This window comes from Gopherus flavomarginatus, chromosome 1 (genome assembly GCF_025201925.1).
Source record: "Gopherus flavomarginatus isolate rGopFla2 chromosome 1, rGopFla2.mat.asm, whole genome shotgun sequence".
Taxonomy (NCBI): domain Eukaryota; kingdom Metazoa; phylum Chordata; order Testudines; family Testudinidae; genus Gopherus; species Gopherus flavomarginatus.
The window spans coordinates 199,939,238-199,964,792 of record NC_066617.1 but is presented as its reverse complement, the minus strand read 5'-3'; the positions used below and the strand labels follow the sequence as shown (position 1 = coordinate 199,964,792).

General features: G+C 39.9%; 1 protein-coding gene across 1 annotated transcript in view; it reads left to right on the top strand.

The window, feature by feature from the left end:
- Positions 1-21,469, top strand: part of GRIK1 (glutamate ionotropic receptor kainate type subunit 1) — a 251,844-nt gene extending 230,375 nt beyond the window's left edge. Inside the window, exons 14-16 of the mRNA XM_050962815.1 lie at positions 2,812-3,037; positions 8,796-9,046; positions 20,989-21,469. Coding sequence (XP_050818772.1) covers positions 2,812-3,037; positions 8,796-9,046; positions 20,989-21,144 — 633 coding nt within the window. The 3' untranslated portion in view covers positions 21,145-21,469. The remainder of the gene's footprint in view (positions 1-2,811; positions 3,038-8,795; positions 9,047-20,988) is intronic.
- Positions 21,470-25,555: the final 4,086 nt, after the last annotated feature.

The following is a 25,555-nucleotide window of genomic DNA, read 5'->3' as shown; positions in this document are numbered from 1 at the left end:
AAGCCTGGACATACCCCAGTGAGAAAGGGGAGAGACACAGGTCTCCACTCAAGAGAGACAACCAGAGGGAAGCTGGAAGCCTGAGAATGAACCAGTGAGCGGAAATACAGGTTCAGTTATCCCTGACCTGTGACATGGTCAGAAGAGTGTTACATCAAGACTATTCAGATGAAGGAAATGAGATTATGTGGTTTTACTACTATAGCAAGCTGGAGGAAGGACTATGGGTTGCAGAAGGGAAGAATTTAGAGGAAGCACCAAGAAGTCAATCTGTGTGCCCTTGGCTAAGAATATTAAATTGCCATTGGAGCAGCTCTCTTAATAAAGAGCCAGCTTTGTTTACTGGGAACAGAGTCCTCACATTACCCAGCACTTGGCACAAGAAATAAATACAGTAATCATTTTCAGTGTAGCCTGAGTCCCCAGACAGAAGTGCCCATATCCAGAGATCTGGCTACAGGCAGCACCATACTCCTGTACATTTACTTTTCCTTTCCATTCCCCTAGCCTTTCAAAACCACATCAGCCTGGAGCCTAACTACTGCTAGGGTGGGGAGACAATACAATATTCACAAGCACTCAGTAACCAGTGTGGGTAATCAGATTATATCTTGCATCTCTTGCCGAAGCACCTAGATGCCTCAACCAAGATTGGGGCCCCCATAAAGGTAGGCATACAAACTGAGGTAGAGACTCTTAATATCAAAGAGCCCATGACATCTAAATAGACAAAGAGTGGGAAGGGGAAGCAGAGGCATAGAATGGTGAAGCAACTTGCCCAAGGTCACACAGCAGGTCAGTGCCAGGCAGAGACAAGGAACAAAATCCCAACTCTTCTTGTACCCACAGCTCAGCACCCACTCTACTGCTAGCTCACTAGTCTTAAAAACTTTGAAAGAGGTACTTCTTGGTTGCTGTAAAAATAGAAGTTTAAAACAAGGACTCTTATAGCAGGGATTGTGTTTCTTGTTCCAGATTCATTTTGTGTGTGTGTGTGTGTTTGTTTTTCACTTGGATCCTTTCTGTGAGCTTAAGTAATAGAAAATGCACCAGGCTAAAGAACAAGTCCTTTTCTAATAGCATTTGCATTTATGTGATGAGAGGGGGAATGCTACTTGGGAAGTTGTGAAGTGTTTGAAATTTCAACAAAAAATGAAAATAAAACCTCCAGTTTGTTAATTACTCATTCTGTAAATGGAGACCAGACTTTCATTTAAATCATTGATGGGGTAGCCTTAGTCAAACGATGCAATACAGCCTGGTTGTCTGGCTGAGTGAAAATAGAACAGAAAGATGTCCAATAGATGGAAACATCCATAACACCAGTGGCTGTGCAGGAAGTACTATCCTAAAGTGCAATGGAACACTCTAGAGAATTAAGGGGAGAGAGAGAGAGAGAGCAGACAAAAAATGGCAGTACATTGATTTTTGGCTAAAATATGATATTAATAAACTGATTTCATCAGCAGTGATGAGTGCAACAACTTTTCTATCCATGTACAAATGTGTAATTGACCCGTACAGTTGCAGTAGTTTTTCCATTTTTGTAAAAAGGGTGGGAAGCTATGAAACGTTAAGATAAAATACAAGGTAATATGGACAAACAATGTATAATGGTGCTATAACCTCTAGACCAAATCTCAGTTTGTAACTTTAAAAAAACAGAAAGAAAGAAAAAGTGTGTTTCATATAGCATGACTGAGTACAAAAAAGAAGCAGCGAATAGTGTTAATATGGTGCAAACACTTCAGGTTTGATTGTAACTACAAGAGAGAGGTGCACAAGGAGCACATGGGCAGTGTCTCACTGCCCTGGGGAGCTCCAGAAGGAATGGCACTTAAGGCAGCATAAAACCTCTTGTAGCACCTGAGGTGAAGAAGGGAGTGTGCACTGGGCACCATCCTCAAGGATCGTGAAACCTGCTCACCGCTGTGTTCAGTTCCTCCCTTTCCCTTGTTCCCCTCAAGGGGAGGGGAACAGTCCTTGAGCTCCCTGGGATTGTGCCTGGCTCTTAGATGAGGACCATCAAGAACACTCCTTGTGTACATCTTCTCCCTCCTCCAAGCACCCTTGCAGGGACCGGGCACAATCTATTCTTTAGTTTTATTGTTTAGATAGCATCATGTTACATGGCGTGATCTGAAGCCCAGATCTAAACACATTAAGGCCCATACCTACTCCCTTTGAACTCAATGGCAAAATGCTCATTGCTTTCAGTGAGAGCAGGATTAGGCCCTTTACGTTCACTGTGGTAGGAGGCAGAAGCACACATGTATCAGGGCATCTTGGCTTTTAATATTTCACTTCCTTCTCATATTGTTTCAAGCTTCCTTGTAGAGTGCACGACTTACAGACTATGGCAAACAGATAAATAGTACCCTATTTATCAGCTTTTGGAACACAGTGTGGTACTACTGCCTGCGAAGAGGAAACAATGTCCTACAATGCAGTAATCTCAAATACTCGCTTACATGTAATTCAGATAACTAATTCATTGGGATCATTGTAACATCTTACATTTATAGAGCACCGCTCATCCAAAAGGATCCCAGAGCTCCTCCCAGGTACATGTGAACACTGAAATGCTGGCACTTCTAGGGCAGGAGACAGTAAGAAACTAGCTCACAGCACACTGCACAATGTGAAAAGAGTGTGTGCGGGAAAATGCTTCCGGGGAGCCTGAAAGAGTCCTCTCTCTGTCCCTCCCAATTCAAGAGGTGTTATTGACAGCGTTCAGGCTAAAGCATAGGAATGTTTTGCAAGCATAATTTGAGAACTAACATTTCTGCTGAATCTACTTTCCTTCCTTAGAAATCCAAAATATCAACATATGAAAAAATGTGGGCATTCATGAGCAGCAGACAGCAGACCGCGCTGGTGAAGAACAATGATGAGGGAATCCAGCGGGTGCTCACAACGGACTATGCCCTGCTGATGGAATCAACCAGCATAGAATACGTGACTCAGAGAAACTGCAATCTCACGCAGATCGGCGGACTCATTGATTCTAAAGGCTATGGCGTGGGAACTCCTATTGGTAAGATGCATTAAAGATAATTAACGATGAGCAGACCTCAAGAGGTTCTGGGCAGTTAAATCTGGATGCCCATTAGGAACTTTCTGCAACCTTTGGGCACCCAGGATCCTTCTTTCATTCAACATCTCACCTCATGCCTCAGCTACAGCAATGGCTCTACTCAGCAGGGGCAAGAGGGTGGCTTGTAAGCAAGCAGGCAAAATTAAGGTGTAGAGCGTGCCTTCAAGAAGCAGTCAGTTGGCCTGCTGCTCTTGTGGATAAAAGGTTCTGTTCACAGGTGACAGGGTGCTCTCTGCTTCTCCCTCCCTCCCATGTTATTAAACCATGCTAGCAAGTCAGATTATATATTTTTATATATAAAGATGGGGATGTGGGGGGAGAATCAAGGTAAATGTGATCTCCAATGTAATTACCCCTTCGAAAGCTGCATGAAAGGAGACAGGATTGATGTCACACCCTATGCGCCATTGCCTGTGCACCTTAGTAGAATAGCTTACAAAGTTTGCAATGATTTTCATAGCAATATGTAGGGACTATAAGAAGCCATTGCAAGACTATATTCCTACATCAAGAGTCTCAATGCTTCGGGTGCATTCTTAAACCCAGCTCCCTCACTTCCACCAATAAGCAGTTGCCCTTTTCAGTGGATTGGCTTGCCTTGCCCCTGTATGTTTCAGTACTTTGACAGTTGTACATATTTAAAGAGAAAGCATATTTTCCACAGAAAGTGGGTCCTTCTGCAAATGGACATTGTGTAGCCAGTTCTTTTTCTAGTTTAATATATTTGTCCTGCTCAGTGATGCACTTGCCCCACCCATGTCTCTTCTCAGTTTACATCAGCGTAATTCCACTGACTTCAATGGAATTAGCTATAGATTTACACTGGTATAACTGTTCACAGACTTTGGTCTTTCAATTTCTTCTTTGACCATCTTTGAATGAGGTGGAACCACCCGGCGTTCACATAGCCCTAGGGGTACATAGTGCTCTTTCAAGGGGTACATCAACTCATCTAGATATTTGCCTAGTTTTACAATAGGCAACATAAAAAGCACTAGCAAATTCAGTACAAACTAAAATTTCATACAATGACTTGTTTATACTGCTCTATATACTGAAATGTAAGAACATTTCTATTCCAGCTGATTTATTTTCTAATTATATGGTAAAAATGAAAAAGCAAGCAATTTTTCAGTAGCTTGGGGCTGTGACACTTTTGTCTTATGTTTGATTTTGTAAGCAAGTAGTTTTTAAGTGAGGTGTAACTTGGGGGTACGCAAGACAAATCAGACTTCTGAAACGGTACAGTAGTCTGGGAAGGTTGAGAGTCACTAAGGTAGAAAGCCCACCCAGGTATATTGAACTCTGCCCAATCTTAGCCAGAATTTCCTAGAGATGATATTGCTTATGTGAGAACAAACTTCTCTGGCTGAGAAGAATGAACCAAAAATTTAAAACATCCCAAAATAAAGATAAGTACATGGCAAGAATTTCATAGCAGTTATAAAGCTGCCATGCTTAAACTAAAAACAATGAAGGATAATTGGAACAGATGGTAAACCTCAGAGAGAATACATCCACTGGAAATGCAGCTGTGGAATATATTGTAAGATGTTTCTTGTGTTATGAATATGCTGTTTTAGAAAGATCAGTTAGGATTCAAGGATATATAGACTATATGTACAAGTATCTAAGTGTCTTGAAATAAACCATTTTAATGTCATATGGGCAATTTTAATAAAAAATTAAAAGTTGAAACTTGCCCTAAACAAGGTATGCTGCAAAGATACTCCCATAACACACATGAATTCCCAAAGGAAATGGGCTCAGTTGTCTTCTCTCAGTATCCAATGCCATCCCATCATGTTATTTATAAGATAAACATACTTTGGATTCTCAGTATTTTTAGGACCAAATATTTAGCCAAGTCTGCACTTGTGCAATCCTCAGAATTCAAACACACAAACATGCCTACACTTTACAGGTGCAAACAGATGCCTATGCACTTCAGAAATTCTCATGAATGTGCCAAGTATGATCACAGGGTTGTCCTCAGAAAAGTGGAAAAGATACAAATGTAATTCTTAATTAAAAAAATCTGTACATCTAGCTGGGGACATGCATGGCTTTTAGCACTAGAGATGGCTGGAAAATGGAAATCCCTTGCTGTAAAAAATTTTGCATCTTTGAAAAAAATTTCAGTCAAACAGGGGTAAAACATCAAAACTGAAATATTTCATGGGAAAGGTTTTCAAGAAAAATCAAATTTCAGAAGAACCAAAGTGAAATTTTCCAGGTTTGCAGCTGCCCAGCTGAAAGGGTCTCTGACCCTCTGACAGCCAAGCTGAATGTCTATACTGCAATTAAAAAACTGGAACTCACAGGATTCAGACTAAGGGGCTGTTTAATTACAGTCTAGACGTTCCAGCTCAAGGTGCTCTGCCTCAGCAACTCAAAGTGAAATTGACAAGACCATTCCAAGCCTGCAACTGTCATTTTGATTTTCCTGATGGAAATTGATTTTTGGGGAGGCAGAGGGGGAAGGAGAGAGACAGAAATGTGTCCACTGAAAGTTTCAGTTTTCAGAAAAAAAGGGGGGGGGGCATTTTTCATTGGAAAAATCATTCCAACATTTTTTTCCTTACCAGCTCTACTTATCACCTGAGCATCTGAGCAAACTCTACAAGCTTTTTAAAAAAAACAAACCCAAGGCTCTCTCTTCCTTCCCTAGCACAAAGAGGCAGATATAGGGGACCTTCACTGTGTTGTTTCTATTAGTGGTTTTTAGTGACTGTGTAAGATATGGGTTTTGCATTTGGCTCTGAACTAAAGAAGCCAAGTTCTAAGGAAAAACAAGTGTTATCTGCTTAGTGCATTCTGAGAGGACTAGTGCATAGGACATAGGTAACATTTGAAAAAATATATGCAAAAGGGCATCTCAGAAGGAATTCAGTTGAACAAAGAAATGTTATTACATGCATCAAACAAGCAATAATTTCACAATTACTGCTGCGAGTGCCCGTGTGCTAGTAATTCTCATACTAACTATTAACAGTGATTTGGGAGGTAGCTCTAAGCAAGTGGGTAGCTGTATTTCAACAACCTGAGAGGTGGCTTGTGTTAACAGCACCACGGCCGTAAATTAAATATTGAACAAAGAGGTATCAGAATGGATTTGTGTGAATTTTTACTACTTTCCAATAATAATTTAAAAAGTTCCAAGCCAGTGCCCAGTACTCCCAAGATTGAATCAAATAACCCCGCAGCAACAGAAACAAAGAATAGATGTTCCACACAATCCCCACACCAACCCATCTCCTTATGGTGGAGGGTAAGGGGAGGGGGAGAAACAGGAACAGAAGAGGGACCTTGCAGTATACCCTGCAGGTTAACAAACTGTAGCTGTTGCAGGAACCAGAACCCCTCCTAAAGATTAGGCAGTTGTACTCACTTTCCAGGAGGCACTGCTAACTATATTTTAACTGGCAATTTTTAATTTTCTCGTAAGATTTTTTTTTTAAAACTAGAATGCATGTTCATTAAAATAAGCTATTCTTATGCAGCGTATAATTTTCCCTTCATTTCTGGCTACCCAAAGCAAAGGATGCTGATCTTCGGTTACCTAGAAAGACTTTGCATAATCTGATATCTCTTGGCATCTGTGGTCTCAGCATATCCTACTGCTCGCAACAGACTGCTCTGAAAGCTATCTGAGGCTTGGCACTGCAAATGAATGAACTGGGATTGTTTCTCTAAACAATATAGTAGACTAAAGGAAATAAAGAGCTCGGGTTGGTGTCTTACTGTATTCATAGTACAATTATTTTAATACATTTGTGTACAGTACCATAAGATACATGGCATGTTAGAGAGAATGGACACATGGGGACAGATTTTCACAGGTATTTAGGCACCTAAAGATGTAGATAGGCTCCTAGTGGGATTTTCCAAATCACTTAGGCACTTTTGAAAATTCCACTAGATGCCCATCGTTACATGTCTAAACACCTATGGAAATCTGACCTACAGTCCCTGCTTTAAAGAACTCAATGTTGTTTACATTAATCGGGTTGGAAATTGCAGCCATCTTAGTCTGCAGCTAAACTTACAGTTGTGGAATCATTACTTAGACAGCTGTCTTGTTAATTGCTAAGCTAGTAGATACGATGACTAGCCACACAACTAAGTGATTGACCACACTGGAGTTCTTCCACTCTCTAACAATACAGCCATATCTACACTACAAAATTAAGTTTTCCTAGCGTATCTTGGCACACAGCCACCACAGTAATTACATTGCTTGTGTGTGTCTACACTTGGCTCTTTGTGTCAGCGGTGTCCCCCCTCACCAGGAGCATTTGAATCAATTGTACTGTCAGCGTGGGAAGGCTCCTGAAAGCCAGCAACAGTTGACATAAGCAATGCAGTGTCTGCACTGAGACTGCGCCAAGCTAATTACATCAACCTCAACTCTACGCTGCTCAGGGAGGTGGAGTTATGAAGTTGGCATAGCAGGGCGGTTACGTCGGGAGGACTGAAATGTATGTGTAGACATTTCCATAGTTAGGGCAACATAAGCTGTAGCGTAGACCAGCCTAGGAGACAAAGCTTCCTACCGTTGAAATTCCAGTTCCAGACTGGAGAATTTTGTGCTTGCTGCCAATTAGTCCTGTCCACACTGCTAGCTCCTGCTAGTCTATTAAGCTTAATTGCTCCACTGTGACTTTGTTCTGGCGGGGAGGTGGAGGCAGCAGTGGCACCGTTTTAACCCTTTGCTTGCCAGACATCGTGCATACTCATCCACTCTGACAGTATAGCATGCATTGGTGTGTTGTTACTAGTAGTGTCAGTGGAGGGAAAGCAATAAATAACAGAAAGAAAAGCCTCAAATACTTTGCTCTTGGCACCTATATATTGGCAAAACTTTGCAGAATGCAAAGAAAATACAAGACCAGCTTCAGCTCTCATAACCATCCAGCTCAATTGTCAAAAATAAGGATGCAAAGGTATAACTGAGGCCAGGACTTATTTAACTCACTGTGTGTTTTCTTACATTGTGCTGAGTTTTAAATACAGTGGTAAAAAAAAAATTGAAGTAAATTGAACAGATGTAAAAGTAAAGAGTCTAGGAGCATGTGAAATACTCAGACACAGAAAGGAATTTAGGGGAAAATCTGCTGCAATGCAGTGGTTTAGCCAAAGTCCATTGTAGGCATCAGGGGCGGCTCTAGGTATTTTGCCACCCCAAGCACAGCAGACAGGCTGCCTTCAGGGGCATGCCTGCAGGAGGTCCTCCAGTTCCGCGGCTTCAGCATACCTGCCGCCGAATTGCCACCGAAACCGCAGGACCAGCGGACGTCCTGCAGGCAAACCACTGAAGGCAGCCTGCCTGCCCCCCTTACAGGGACCAGCAGAGCGCCCCTCACAGCTTGTCACCCCAGGCACATGCTTACCGTGCTGATGCCTGGAGCCGTCCATGGTAGGCATCCACAGAAATCCCAATGCATTCCCAAATGAATAGCTAGACTTAAAGATCCCTTTCTTTTTCAGTCACCAATGCAAATTTTACTAGCTAATGCTATCCACCTATGAGAATGAGAGAGAAACCCAAACATGAGCAGTCATGCACAGCACTGTATTGGTTATACTCTATCAGGAATAATTTGTATTGTTATAAGGGTGCACTTTTGTCTCAACTGCGCATCCTCCCCACCCCAACCCTGCAACAAATACTAAATGGTTTGTTCTTGCTCTACAGGGTCTCCTTATAGAGACAAAATTACCATTGCCATTCTCCAGCTACAGGAGGAGGGGAAACTGCACATGATGAAAGAAAAGTGGTGGCGGGGCAATGGGTGTCCTGAGGAGGACAGCAAAGAGGCCAGTGCTCTGGGAGTTGAGAATATTGGGGGCATCTTTATAGTGCTTGCTGCCGGACTTGTTCTTTCAGTGTTCGTAGCCATTGGAGAATTTATATATAAATCCAGGAAAAACAGCGATATTGAACAGGTGAGTTGTCTATTGCCAGCTTGTTTTTGGTTTGTTTTTTAGGGCCTGGGGTTGCCAAGGCATAGGAGGCTGTACCATTAAGAGTCTATTCAGGCTCTCGGGCTGTTGAATCTTTGCCAAGCATTTCTGGCACTAAAGCCACATAAATATATTAAATGAGAAGAGGGAAGTACCTCACACTCAATCCAATTAACGTTGTTTAGTATGACTGTGCAGAAATTTCGAGCGTGGTTAATTTCTGAAACAGTTGTTGCTTGGTCTTAACACTTCAAACAAATAGACTTGGAAAAGAATGAAAATGGAAAACTGCAGCTCTCTCTGTAGCTTCAGCGTCATCCCTTTTGTAATGGCAGCAATCTGCTGGTCTGTCTCCACCAATGCAGTTCTCTCTCACTCACTCCAAAGAATTCCTCCAAAGCCAGGTGTCTGCATGTTCCACAGGGAAGGGCAGGCCATAAAGTGGGGAGCCTTGATAGAAAGATGGGAGCCACAGAACAGTAGGATCTGGCTTAAAAGTGATCCCTGGACTAACTCCATTGAAGGGTAATGAACAATATAAAAACCCAAGAAAATAAACAGATGTAAACCGATACATGGATTTTGCAATGTTTGAGGAAATACTGTTCTGTTTTCATTATAGAATGTAGCACACACTAAATATGTTTAAGAACAAAACAAGATGAGAGTAGTACTACTGAGCACACCCTCAGATCCTGCAACAAATACTAAATAATTTGTTCTGCTCTACAGGGTCTCCTTAGAGAGACAATATTACCATTGCCATTCTCCAGCTACAGTACAGTTACTGTCCGCAGTAATCCCTGCTTTGTCCCTATGTCTTCCCTTGTCACTTCTCTACTGAGACCCCGATTCTGCCATTTCATCTTTGTAGGTGGATTCCCAGGGCCTGCTCAGCCCCCTATTTCACTTCTATGGGACTTGGCTTGGGATCAGATTGGAGGCAGGCACCATGGCTTCATTTGTCTGTATGGCACTTAGGTGCATCCAGCGGATCAGTTAGAGCCAATAAGAGTGTCAGTGGCATCACATTAGTTTGGCCATCATGGTACAGGGATAGGCTTATTGCAGGACCAAGGCCTAAAATACTCTAAACTGCTCCATGCAGGCAGATCCCTGCACCTGAGCAGACCCACACTAAAGTCAATGGTGCTGCACATGGACACAGAGGTCTGTCTATGGGGAGAGATTTGCAGGATCAAGGCTTTAGTAAGCCAAACATTTGGTATTTTAGGCATAAATCCAAGAGAACTGATGTACCTTGTATAATTGTTAATTTCTTATAATTTTTAAAATCTTAATTACCAGTTTCAAAAACACACAATGAAAAGAGGGTTTTCTCCAGCTCTTGACTCAAATAGGTTTTATCCATTATTCCATTTCTATCATTTTTGTATAAAAAAGCAAAGGTAATGAAGCTGATTAAAGTTGGTAAGAAAAATAATAACAGGATAAGTGTGTAGGACAATATTATTTCTGGAATCATAATTAATAGGCCAAAAATTGTATCCCAAGAAGACTATTCATTCACTTTATAATTTGGGTGAGTACCAGTGTGAATCTTATGTGACAAGTTCAGTTTATGTGAAAATCCTGCTACTATATCACAACAGCATGCAATAGACCGTAGCCTGTCTCATCATAATGAAAATCTTCAGCTGCATTAGAGTAAAGTGGCGATATCACATATTACTATCACAGAATATATGGGAAATGATGGTATAAGAAGAACACAGAGAGTTTCATTATGACTATAAATTGCATATAATCTGTGACTTTTTCTGTTTCCATAATAGTATCTTTAATTTAGAACTCTCATTTTCATATTTTTTGTTATTTCACTTATTTATTTTTTCTCCATGCAAGGCCTTTTGTTTCTTTTATGGACTACAATGTAAGCAAACCCATCCATCCAACTCCACTTCTGGAACCACCTTATCTACGGAGTTAGACTGTGGCAAATTAATCCGAGAGGAGCGAGGGATTCGAACACAACCCTCAATTCACACTGTATAATCAGTAAAGGAAAAAGGTGTGTCCAATGGAAAGCATTCATCTTAAAAAAGTGTACATGACAGTGATCAAAATATTGCCTCACATATTAATAGCCTTAAAGCCTGGCTACTGCAGCAGATGGATTTCCAGGGTCCTGAGAATGTGAGCAGTTAGGTGCATATCATCGAATAAAAAATAGATTTAAAAAAAGCATTAGTCTCTATAGAGAATAAGCCTCTTGTCATTACTTTGGGTAGTTCAGCATTTTCAGGTAAGAAAAATGTATTTACCTTTTTTCCATCTTTCCCTTGCAGTGCCATTTGCTGAAAGAATGATTTGCAGGAACTCACTCTTTAGTCTCAGCAGAGCATTTAGCAAAAAGTCCATGCAGTTATTTAGAAACCTCACAAATCAACAATCTGCAGGATTCCATTAACTCTCTGAAAGACCCATTCATGGCAAAGATCCAGTGATTTTTAGCTGACAGCATTTTGTTCCCAATGTCAAATATTTAATTAATTTTAATTCATCCATTTAAATTTCATTATACAACACCTCCAAGCAGCTTGTACTATTGTACCACTAAAATCACACTTAGGTTTTAAGCTGGTAACCATTAACATTAAAAAAAACTATTCAGTGAATACATCCTCATAGAACATCTAGTTTTCTTCTTGTATACATTAGTTTTACATCGGTGTAATGGCATAGATTTAATTTTGATGTTCATCTGTGTAACTGAAAGGAGGATCAGACATACTGTACTTATTATAAGACAGAGAATTCTTTCATGGTATAAAGCACCAATCAGGATATCAAATCATGTTGAACTGTAAATCCTTGGCATTTGTTTTGCATAATAAATACACAAGTTACTACAAAGTTATATGTAGGAAGTTGGTCTGAATAGCTATGCTGAAATACTATTGTGACTGTAGTTTTAGATATATATTTATATAAATCTGGGATCAGAATAATGTCATGAACCATGAGAAACTGTCCTTTATTCTAAATAAGCCCAGTTACTTTTTATCCAGATCTGATTATACCCCAGCTGATCCTGTAATTTCACTTATTTCATCTCCCACACATCACTCTCATCTGTCTCTTTGGTACAGCGTCCTGACCATTATAACTCATTTGCATTGATCATCTTTGTCTGCTATGGGTACTTAAGTTTTTTTAATCTATCGGTATGGTTTCTTTGTACACTACAGTTTACCCTTGCAACACAAGATGTAGCAAGTTAATGATCCCTTTTTTTTTTGGAGGGACCATGTCTGAGCTCTATTGCAATAAAACACTTCTTGCTGATTGACTTCTTCACACTAAGTAGGTGAAGTGCTCCAGATGCTCTAGTCTCCCTTAACACACTCCAACTTATCCCTGTTCTGATTTCTTCTATCTGCTTTCTATCTGACCTGAATACTGAGACAAGAAAACACGGTCTTCTATATGCAGTGACAGGAGTTTCTGTTCATTTTGTTTCCATTTTGCATTATTGTCTATTGGCCAATTTTATTTACCCTTTTAACAATCTTAGTGATTTCCCTGGTTCTTCTATTGGATCTTAAAAACAATCTGTGTTTTTCTGACCAAGAAAGTACTCTTTACAATATAAGCATGTCAGTTTGTGTCCATCCCACTTAAGACCCTGGACAAAGTTATCCTGATTACGATGGAATTACTCACGATAGTTAATACTTCACCTGGTAACAAAATTTGTTGGCTAAGGCCCCCAGACCTTTGATCCATAAGTCCTGGCAAAATGTGTGCGCTTACAAACCAAGATCTAATCACAGAGAGAGAATTAGGCACTCTAGTCCCAATTCAACAAAGCATTTAAGCATGTGATTTCCCTAGTGGGGAAAGAACTTTAAAGTCAATCAAATCCAGCTCCTCTGAGCTCTCAAAGAAGAAGGACAATGACTAAGATGCTTATTATTGTCCCCCTCAGTTTCCCATTCACCAGTCCCTTAATCTCCATTGAACTTTGGATGGACATTGTGTGGCGTGACTTTGTTTTCTTCAGTTTTTAGATGAGCACTGTCACATCTTTGAGAGAAGCTAGAGAAAAAAAGAGTCTTTCTTAATAACAATGCTCCCTACTTCTTGTCTTACTGTGCCAAACAGCATAGTAGATTTAGCTTGCCTCTGGGGACAATCATGAAACAATTATCTTGTTTTTAAATGGAATTTCATATCTAGCCACAAAGATGTGTTAAAAAACTTGCCATTCAAAAATTATACCAGCATCTGTTCATGTGAAAAATGGGACAATCACTTGAGCTCTAGTAGAAAGTACATTTTTAGAGAAGGTACCCGATCCTGCCAGGTGCTCAGTGCCTCCAGAGAGGAGCTATGCACTCTCAACTCCTATTGAGGTTAATGGAAGTTAAGGGCATTTAGTAATTTTACTAAATTTATTTGTATTATGTTGGTGACTAGAGTTCAGGGCTCCCTTGTGCATACACTTAGAGAGAGTCCCTGGCCTAAACAACTTGCATTCTACATCGAGAAAAGGACTAAGGGTGGGGAGACAAAAATCATCGCCATCTCCTTTTACAGATGGAAAAGCTAAGGCCTGGAGCAGGGGTCGGCAACCATCCAGAAGTACTGTGCCAAGTCTTCATTTATTCACTCTGATTTAAGGTTTCACGTACCAATAATTCATTTTAACATTTTTAGAAGGTCTCTTTCTATAAGTCTATAATATATAGACTCATTGACTCATAGACTCTAGGACTGGAAGGGACCTCGAGAGGTCATCGAGTCCAGTCCCCTGCCCTCATGGCAGGACCAAATACTGTCTAGACCATCCCTAATAGACATTTATCTAACCTACTCTTAAATATCTCCAGAGATGGAGATTCCACAACTTCCCTAGGCAATCTATTCCAGTGTTTAACTACCCTGACAGTTAGGAACTTTTTCCTAATGTCCAACCTAAATCTCCCTTGCTGCAGTTTAAGCCCATTGCTTCTTGTTCTATCATTGGAGGCTAAGGTGAACAAGTTTTCTCCCTCCTCCTGATGACACCCTTTTAGATACCTGAAAACTGCTATCATGTCCCCTCTCAGTCTTCTCTTTTCTAAACTAAACAAACCCAATTCCTTCAGCCTTCCTTCATAGGTCATGTTCTCAAGACCTTTAATCATTCTTGTTGCTCTTCTCTGGACCCTCTCCAATTTCTCCACATCTTTCTTGAAATGCGGTGCCCAGAACTGGACACAATACTCCAGTTGAGGCCTAACCAGCGCAGAGTAAAGCGGAAGAATGCCTTCTCGTGTCTTGTTTACAACACACCTGTTAATGCATCCCAGAATCACGTTTGCTTTTTTTGCAACAGTATCACACTGTTGACTCATATTAAGCTTGTGGTCTACTATGACCCCTAGATCTCTTTCTGCCATACTCCTTCCTAGACAGTCTCTTCCCATTCTGTATGTGTGAAACTGATTGTTCCTTCCTAGGTGGAGCACTTTGCATTTATCTTTATAACTAAACTATTGTTGTATGCAAAGTAAATAAGGTTTTTAAAATGTTTAAGAAGCTTCATTTAAAATTAAATTAAAATGCAGAGCCCCCCAGACCGGTGGCCAGGACCCAGGCAGTGTGAGTGTCACTAAAAATCAGCTTGCATGCCGCCTTTGGCACGCGTGCCATAGGTTGCCTACCCTTGGCCTAGAGGGATTAAATGGGTCATCTGAGGTCACACAGGAAGTCTGTGGCAGATCAACAAACTGAACCAATTGATGACCAGGTTCTTAAATGTTTTGTCCACACAGATTGTAAGGTCTTTGGGGCAGCGGCCATCTTTTCTTTCTGTGTTTGCACAATGCCTAGCACAATGGGGCCTTGGTCTATGACTGGAGGTTCTAGGCACTACAACCATTTTTTTTACATATTTTAAAAATGAATGCTGTAGCGTATCAAACTGCAAGTGTTATCTTTATTTAATACTTTTTGTGTTAAGAGGACTATGTCCAAAAACTACTCTTACTTAACTAGATAATTATATTTTACATATTATTTACGAACATGAACATATTCTGCAAAGGCTTCAAAATGTGCTGCAATTACACTTTTCTATTACATGGTTAATGTGGTTATTATTATGAAACAAGCAACCTGTTCCTCAGATTATAAATGTAATTATCTAAAAGGCAACTTGAAAATATGCAGATATCAGTCTCTAAAATTATTAATAAGTATCATGAGACATTTAGAGTCCTTTCATGCACGACTTAGACTCTGCACATGCTTAATGTTTTGTGAGTTGTATAAACAAATCTGTGTACTCAGAGCAAGTGTGGTACAAAACCAGAAAGGTGTGGAACTGGTAGAGATTACAGAAATAATTAATAAAACCCTTCACATCTCTGAAGTTTAATTCCACTCTGAGAAGTGACTGCATACAAATAGCATTTTATCATTTCTCAGAAACATCTACGTCAAATTTTCAAGAAGGATTTTCCCCCAAACTGCTAGCTCTGCAACTTGACCCTCTGCTTTAAAAATCAATAGGAGCTCAGTCCTTCTCGTGCATTTACACTAGTTCTGAAAGATACACAGGTCAGATTTTACTCTCAGTTATCCCACTAGCCTTCAGCTGGTTTGTGGGGCTGGCAATCAGAGAAACCATCATTTTTCTTACCAGCTGAAAATTGGGAAAACAAACATGAAATGTCCATTTTTATAGTCACTGTCAGTGCAGAACCATGCTTTCTAAAAATCTGATGCACAGTTTAGAATAGCTTGTATAATTAGCTCTTAGTGGCGGAGTACTCAGGCAGACTTTGAATTCGCTACAGCAGTGATATTTTCACAAGAAAGAACTTCTTTGAAACATTTTCCTCCAGTATATTAGACACAAGGCAAAGTACTCCTCCCCCTCAATATTAAGCATATGCCACTGTTCCATTTATGTGTAACTATAAAAACATGGCTACTGTGGCTCACAGAAGGGAAATCCTGATTCTGCTCTTCTTTCTCTATTACTAAACTCTGAGCTGGATTCTTGTCATATATTCTGCCAGGATACATTTGTCCTATAAGTGAAGAATTTTCATAATTCTCAAGTGTGACACAGCACCTCTAGATTAAGGTCTTTCTCCTTAGGTATTTATGAAGTTCAGTATAAAGTCTTCTGAATAGACTGAAACCACAAGCAGACTGGCTTCAAAGATTCATGTGTGGCATATTGAGTCAAGAATTACAGTTCCCTGTTTTCCTCAGTCTAGTCTCTATTACATTTTTTTTAAATCCCTGCCCAATGAAGTAGCTACCCCAAAGTCCAACAAAGTTTTCACTGTTTTGAGATGGGAGCGGAGGAAAGATTTGGGAGACCTGACCAGGTGATGGATCTGCTGCTATGCCCATTATACGCTGAAGAGACCAATTCTCTGGTTTAGTTAGGCCTCAACCAATATATTTTAAAGGAATAATGTTCCCATGCAGTGTTTGAAAGCCAAATACTGCAGCATCCCAACAGAACCAGCAAGTGAAGCACACTATAAGCAAAAATGAAATTTATAGGTCTGTCTTCAACATTCACCCTCAACTAACTCTAAGCAGTTGACAGCATTAGAACAATTTTTAAAGCTCTTTAAAAAATTTCAGTTTGAATACCTCAAGAAGATGATTTTAAATGGAATTTTAACTTTACAATGCCCTTTTAAAAGAATGATATGATATTTCATATACATTAGTTTTTCATAAAGGTCCTTTAGCAGCTTGATAATGGAATGTGTTTCCTTACCATCATTTTTTCTTCTGTCACATGCACTCTGGCTTGGCTTACGTTGCTCTGTAATGCTGACGCAGGTTTGTCTCCTCATCTGAAAAGTTCAGGGCAATTCTGATTTCTGAACATCTGTCCTGCTTCCTCATCTCCACTTTGCATGAGACAAACTAGAAAGAGAGCAATTGTAAGTGCTTCATATTGATACTGGGCCTAGGTCACTTTAGAAGCAGTGAAGTGTGATCTGTGTACACGTTTGAAGATAAGCAGTGCTTTGGGATATGTTTCATGGGGCTCAGAGGATTTTGTATGGCATTCTTCTAATAAATTATTTACTAGAACACTGAAAGTTCAAGGAACCTTCTCCAGTTGCACTTCAGAACATCCTAAAGTGCATGGAAATGGGGAGGGAGGAAGGAGAAGCAGTACAGAGCCCTTCATCTCAAGGCCTTTTAAAACTATTTATAAAGACCCACCACCTCCTCCACTCTGTTTTCTAAAAGGTGGCAGGACTTTGCAGACAGACACAGATATGCCATAGATCGAAGTCGGAGCCTACAAACCTTTTCAATATTCCTTTAAAAGGATCAGTCTAGGTTCCCAGTCTTATTTTTCCATTCACCTCATTATTATAGGACTCTGCTAAACCAAAACAACTTTTGTAGCTGGTTAATTCTCACACGACATAGATTTAAATCCAACCCTAGGGCTACAACAACTCGTGTGTTTCCAATAGATACAGCATTGAGAGCTGTGGTGTGTAGGAGTCAGGAAGTTGTCATATAAGCTTTCCTCCTTCTCCTTTCCCAAATTGTGCCTTGTATGTAACAGAAGATTCTAGTATGTGTTTGCTTTTGGCTGATTAACCTCTCTTCTGAATGGGTCAGCCCAAATCTGCATGCTGAATTGCTTGTATGGCTGTGGATATTTTCTGTGGGACAAAGACATTTGGGATTAAACCAGGGCCCCAATATGTACTTCTTGTAAATATGATAAAGTATTTATAGATAAAACCAAATTTAAAACCAAGACCAGCAACAGACCTTTAAACCAATAACTGTTGAAACTGGTGATAAAGTAAAATGTTTAATAATGAGCAAGATGGCAGAAGTTTACTTCTGAAATGCAAGATCTAAACACACAAAGACACAGACTTGGATAACCAGCATCAATTGTTACTAAAAATAAAAAGACAAAGTTTACAAACAGAACAGACTGAGGGCCGTTTAAAGCTTTTTAGGTGCTAGAACAGCTCCATGTAGTTTATTCAACAGGTATTTAAATGTTTAAGACTTCAAGTATCAATGAAGTGTCAAACATCTCTGCCTAAAAATGACATATTCTTTGTGGGATTAAGTTTCTTGATATCAAATGATAAACAATGTAATGAGTACAGTATGATCTGGATAATCTGAATAAGTCTGGGAAAAACCTAGATGTAAACATTAACATGCCAGTAGAAGATATTGTTCTGACTATAGGAGTTATCCCTATGCACATCTTGCAGAAATTCACATCTATAACACACACAACGAACAATGATTAGTATCAGACGCTGCATTACAGTTATATAAAAAGTAGATAGTCTAGTGATTGATATAGTCCCTTGCTCAATCACCATGGAATTCTTGGTTCATTCTAAATATCCAGATTTAAAAGAAAATCCAATCACAATTAAAGTAATGTAGCAGGAGTAACCACGCATTGGAGCCAGTGGATTGATGCATATATTTTTATCAGCTGCAGAAATCAGTGGTGACATTCTCTGAAAAGGCTTTGCTCGTTCCATTTAAAAGTAACTTCAACAGCAGGATGACACCTGCTTCAGCAACTACTGCCAAAGGGCCCAGGGATCTATCAGATATCACTGGTTCAAACTAATGCTTAGCACCAGAAATTCCTAAATCCTGTCACCAAAAAGCTCTATGTAAAATGATAATTACAGCAGTGAAGTCCTGACTATTACCAAGGGCTGATCTACTAGAAAATAATTTGAAGAAAGCACTATGTTTTTCTTGCCCATATCAATTACATTTTAAGTCAGTCATGAGTTAATAACCATTTAATTATTATATACTTAAGGCATTCAGTGTTTTATAAGATGAACAAAAATGAAGCCTCTCAAAGGGTACGTCTATACTACCCGCCGGATCAGCAGGTAGTGTTTGATTTATTGGGGATCGATTTATCACGTCTCGTCTGGATGCCATAAATCAATCCCCGAATCGATGCCCGTACTCCACCTTGGCAGGAGGAGTAAGTGGAGTCAACAGGGAGCCGCAGCAATCAACTCGCCGCCATGAGGACGGCCAGGTAAGTCGAACTCGGATACTTCGACTTCAGCTATGCGAATAACGTAGCTGAAGTTGTGTATCTTAGTTCGGAACCTCCCTGCCCCAGCTAGAGTAGCCCAAGCCAAAGAAAGTGTACATTAAATAATCTAGGGTCATACAAGGTCTGTGTGCAACATATTGCTCAAATAAACTCTCACCTGGTACACCACAGTATATGCCACATTGTATGGAGTACATACAATATATGCACGTACACTGAAGAAGCACTCATAGTAATGCCCCAATCTCTGACTGGAGCTGTGTGCACACCAGCTTGCAGAATCAGTGCTAGGCACTATTCAGATAAAGGAGGGCATGATTAATAGTGGACCCGACATGGTACTGGAAGTCTAGAATTCCTCAGTTCTAATCTCTCCCTCTGCAGCCTTGATAAATCACTTTTCTGCCTGAGTTAACATCTAACATAAATAGGGCTGTCAAACTATTTAAAAAATGAACTGCGATTTATCTCAGTTTTAATCACACTGTTAACCAATAATAGAATACCAAATTTATTCAGTATTATTAAATACTATTTATTTTGTTTATCTTTTTACAGAGCAAATATTTGTAATAAAAATATAAAGTGAGCACTATACACTTTGCATTCTGTGTTGTAATTGAAATCAATATATTTGAAAATGTAGAAAAACATTCAAAAATATTTAATAGAGTTCAGTTAGTATTCTATTGTTTAACAGTGTGACGCTAACTGCGATTAATTGACAGCCCTAAACATAATGCCATACTTCACATTTTAGAGTCTTTCTTGGGACTCGAAGCTGGTAGGGAAGCTTGGATTTCTCTCTTTCCCCTAGAACAAATATTTCCTATTTAGCTCTGCAGGGCTTTGACATATTAGAATTGAGTTGTTACTGGTCAAGGACTGAAGAGAGCCCAATCTTCCAGCAGTGTAATTTTAGGGGAAAATCCATGTTTGAGAAATAGGAAACATTTCTACGGGCTGTTTAAAAAAGCATCTCTTAAAACTCCTCAGAGGGGTTTGGAATGTTAAAAATAAGGGATGGACTAGTGGGCTGGGTACTGGTGAGGTGGTCAAAAAAAGTACATTTTAATCACACTTATCACCTGATTTTTTTAAGTCGTTATATTAGTTGTACATCACAACTGTTTCCATCTGAAGCTATATACATTTTCATACCACATAGAGTTATTTTAGCTGTCCGTTTTATGTTATTCCCCACCCCCAAAACGCATCTTCATGAATCCTGCAGCCAAATGGCATGTCACTTTCTAAACCATTTCACAATTTTCCAACTATTTCACTCTAATGTAATTTCCCCTTTCCTGGACACATAGAGAAAAACACTTTTAAAATATTTCTCTGTAGAAAGAGCATTGGAAAATGCTTTATTTGTAGATTCATTAATTTCGTGGGTGGGGGAGGAGAAATCAAATAATCATCAAACGAAGTTGTATTTGTTCTCTTTAGCACTAGTGTTTTTCAAGACTAGCATGAGTACAGTTTTCCGAGGAAAGGTAAGTTTCATAATCTGAAGGCACCATGGAAGGCATAAACGTGTTTAGGTAGGATTTTCAAAACTGGACAGCTGTGGCCTGACTCTGCTTCCATTGAAATAAATGTTAAATTAATTTTCAAAGGGAGCAGGATTGGGTCAGTGCCCAGAGCTTTTGAAAATCCCATCCACTGTGCAATATGGCCCTACTCCACAGACTGTTTAACTCCAATGAAGAGACTCATGGACTTCATGAGTTCTGGGAATCAGGCCTTAAAGCCTGTGTTTATAGAAACCTAAACCCTAAGTTTTGCAGAATTTAAGACTGAAATTTATGTTCATTAAATGTTAAACACTTTTTCCACATTTCTCTAGTGTCTTTCTTTTAACGCTATAATGGAGGAGCTCGGGATTTCACTCAGGCATCAGAAGAAGTTAAAGAAAAGGTCAAGAACTAAAGGGAGATCATCATTCACAAGTATCCTCACTTGTCATCAGAGGCGGACACTGAGGAAAGAAACCATGGCTTAAAACAAACAAAAAAAACCCTCTTGAGAAACATCAGGAATAAAAAACAAAACAAAAAAAACTTGCTGCCTACAAAACTGACTATGGAGGAATTTCTGAAAATAGACATTTAACTTGTTCTTCAGAAATTGTGGGGGGTTTCTTTTTAACTAGGGAAGGTATAGCAGTTTAAATGCTCATATAGACTGATATATAACTAATCAGAGAAGTGTCTCACCGTATCTTTTGAAAGGAATTTGTATGCCGACCTGTTTCGCATCTCTGTTCCCTCCCCATACATCGCTGTATGTGCTTTCTAAATAAATAAAGATACAGGTTTGTTTTTTTCCAATAATCTGAATGTCCTACATTTTTCCTGTCACTTTCTTAGTCATCAAAATGTAATTTTATTTTCTTTTTATAAAAATTGTAGTACTGCCAATCACAAGCATCTAAAAATCATGAGTCAGGCTCTACAAAACTAAGTGGCTTGAAAATGATAGGTTCTTTCTATTTGCCTTCCTGTTGTTGACCTATTAAGGATCACTTTTTCAAGCTTTTCTCTGCAACCAGGAGGGCTAGGAATTTTTTTAAAATGAAAACTGAGATTCTCTGTCTTTTCTTAAGGGTAGGGCTTTAAGAAAAGATACCAAATATTACAAACCTCCTGAAAAAGTTGAGAGGAGTTGGCAGCATAGCCACTGGTATACTGCATTATCCCTCTGGCTCATGGTACCAAAGAAATTCCTAATTTATAATGCTTCCCTTATACATAAGAGCCAACAATAGACAGTTCATTTTGTTCATATTATAAAACAGATCACAAAAATATCAAAGCTAGACTGCATCTGCTAGAAAACAGAACTGTGCTGATTTTCTGGGTTATCACTACTTGCTCTAAGAGCGACAGGGGGCACCACTTAAAAGACCCTATTATTAAGCAAATAGTCTTTCATGAAATATAACCTCTTTTTAGCCTCTTAGTTAGGAAGAAGGGCAGTGACATGTTCAATAGCAGAAATTTTTCCTTAGTTCCTTTTAACTACTGTAGCATGAAGTATATTCATATTTATTCTAGTGCATTGTCCTTGTGATTAATTAACTTGTTCACAGGGTTTTATCATCACCAGGAGTTTAGTTCCCAGATTCTGTTGAAAGGAAAAAACATTTTCAGTAGGTTGAGAGCATGAGCAGTTATAGGTGTAATAATGGCTCCCCCTGCACAGATGAACTTCTGAGGAGGGAGTTGAAGGCATAGGGAGTTCCTTCCCCTGCCCCACCAGTGCACCCCAGCAAGTGACAGACATGATTGGGCTGCAGACAACATACAGTCAGCCTGTGGAACTCGTTGCCAGGAGATGTTGTGAAGGCCAAAAGGATAACTACATTCAAAAAAGAATTAGATAATCATGGAGGATAGGTCCATCAAAGGCTATTAGCCAAGATGGGCATGATGCCATGGCCTGGGCATCCTTAAACATCTGAATGCTAAAAGCTGGGACTGCATGACAGGAGATGCGCCATTTGATAATTGCCCTGTTCTGTTCATTCCCTCTGAAGCACTTAGCATTGGCCACTATTGGAAGACAGGATATTGGGCGAGATGGACCACTGATCTGATCTAAGATGGCCATTCTTGTGTTAAGCACACTTTCAGTTTATGAAAACTGATGAAATTTTAAAAACCTAATTTGTTTTTCCCCTTTTCTTTACAGTCTTTCATTTGACACATTATTCAGTTTGGACACTGAAAATTTTCTTTTTCTTGTTCCCACGCACCAGCATCTTGCTGCAAACACAGAGGGGAATGTTTAAATTAAAACCTCTGATCTTTTATTTTGGTTTCTATCAAAACATTAATAGAAATATATAAAACTTTTTTTAAAAAGAGAACCTCTAACTGTAACTAGTAAGCCTAGGCTACCCATCATATCCCTTTTAAAGTAAGTAGGCCAGTATCACAAGTCTCACCACTTTGAACGTATTAATTTCAAATATCTGAAGGTTATGGTTGTCAGTGTGACCATGTCAAAGACACAAATCACAACCTGCATGGACCTCAGAATCCTAATGGTATACAAAATAATCTATTACAACATTAAATCAAATGAAGGACCTTTTGAAAGAATGAAGGCTCCTTGTAACACTCCCCGTGAGCATTCTGGGGGTGGCAACTGTTTTTAATACACTTCTTTGTACAGCACCTGATCCTTGATTGGCGCCCTTTGTTGCTACTGCTGTATATGATACCACGTTTTTCAAAAGTGAGGAATAAATTCTTGGTGCCCATGCTGAACCACTTTAAAAGTGATCTGATTTTCAGGGAGTGGTTGCTTAGAACTTCCTAAAGATAAGGCATCTCAAGGTCAGCACTTAAAATCACTAGTCACTATTTTTAATCTGGACCATAATAATTAATAGAATTCACACAACTCTAGTAAAGAGTTTATTCATTTCCAGACTCAGGCTCCTCTGCTTCCTTCATGTTGCCCCCAGCTGTGCAAGTTAGTGTAAAAGATCCCGTGGGGGAGGAGGAGGAAGGTTATAGGCGCTTCTCCAGCCCACCTTTATGTATCTATTTTGCCCATCACAGCAATTTGCAGAGGAAGTGGACATGACCAGAAGCTCAAGGTGAGTAGCGGTAGGTGGCATGCTTCCCCATGAGAATGTCAAAGAACCACCGTAGAGCTTAGCACTTCACTGAAGCAGCAATAGCTCTCCTGCCCGTTTTGTGGCTCCCCCTTCAGAGAAAGTAGAGAATATGCTGTGACAGATGGCTATGTCCTGAATTCCTGCTGCTTTGGGCTCATGTGGCTATCAGAAAATCAAGGGGGAGGAAGGAGTCTCTGCACAGCTGAATGGGGATCCATGGATTTCAGATCGGTGGCAATTTTGCCAGCGTCACACCACATGATTGCACCTCATCCCCACTAATGAATCGGGTCATAGAAGGGAAATATGTCCACTTGGTGGCAGACTTGGAAAAAGAACTTCACATAAGCCTCTTTACTGCCACCTCTCTTTATATAACTTACTCATGCAGTGTTTTCCAGGTAGGTGGTGGCTCATTATACAGTAAAACTATAACCTATTTATGACCAGTGCAATATCAGCCTGGGAGGCTCTAAAGCTAATATTGATTTGCTTATTTTTAAGTCGTATCAAAATTAATAAAAAAGTGTTTTCCTGGTCTGTGGCCTGTTCCCTGAGAGCTGGGAGAAGAGGCAGCTTCTGGAGGCAATAAATGAAACTGGTTTTGTTTGTTTTACACACCCAAATGGTTGAAATTTTGGGGTGATTTGGTTTCATACAAACCCTAAAACAAAAAGCAAAAAATTCAGCCAAAATTGGAAAGTGAAAGATGCAAAGTGTGTGAACTGAAACACAAAGTTAATCAAACTCTATTTGATTGAAACGCTGAGTGTTACATAACTTGGGAGTTTTTTTGTTCTTTTCCTGGAATATTGCATATTTGAAAGCCAAGTTGTCTCCTCTGATGAGCATCCACAGGAGCCGCATGCATGTATGCATGGGCAGAATATGTCCCTTAAATTTCAAACTGAAGGGCCATCAAGAGCTGTGGCTTTACCAGATATTGTGATATATGTTAAGAGACTTCATTTGAGGCCTGATACTCAGTTGTCAAATGAGTCACATTTACACTGGAGAGGAAAGAAAGCATTCCAGATGTGGGGCTCTCAGTTATGGCTCTCTTGCGGCCAAGATGAACTGGAGACGGGAGTGATGCTGCCTGGAAGCTTCAAAGACTTAATACTTGTACTAGCACTGGGGTGTGCCGGGAATTGTTGATGGGCATGACACAAGAACCTAGTTAGGTAATAGGGATGCGTCCCTGCACACCTGTCACAAGCTCTATCCCCAACTGTTACTTGCTCTGCCAGAAGGTAGGGCCATAGCTCCACAATTGCTCCATCCGGGAGCCACCAGCAATAGTGCACTCCGCAGCTCCTTGCTGCCAGGGTCGGCCCACAATATTTTGGCACCTGAGGCGGGGAGCTCAAATGATGGTCTCATACCCCCTCGCTTGGGCCAAAACTTTGAAAGGCCTCAATTCTGCCCTCTTCCTGTTTTACTCCTCTCATGGTACTGCTGTGCTACCTACCCCAATAAAGGAGAACTAACAACTTAAAATGCCTTGTTCAAAAATTTTAAGTAACACTTAACTTTCAAATGCCTGAACAGCAAATGTAACTTTTCTTGTCTGCATAGTAAACACTGGTATTTTTATCTGTTTGAATAATCAAAGTGGTGCTTTCTGCGCCTTCTTGGTTGCAAAGATTTGAACTGCTTCCCGAAGGTCCATAGTCTGGCCCAGCTCATGCTCCATTGAGATGGTTGCAAGACTGACCAGCCTTTCCTGTGACATTGTAGAGTGTAGATAAGTTTTTTATTAACTTCAGCTTGGAGAAGCTGC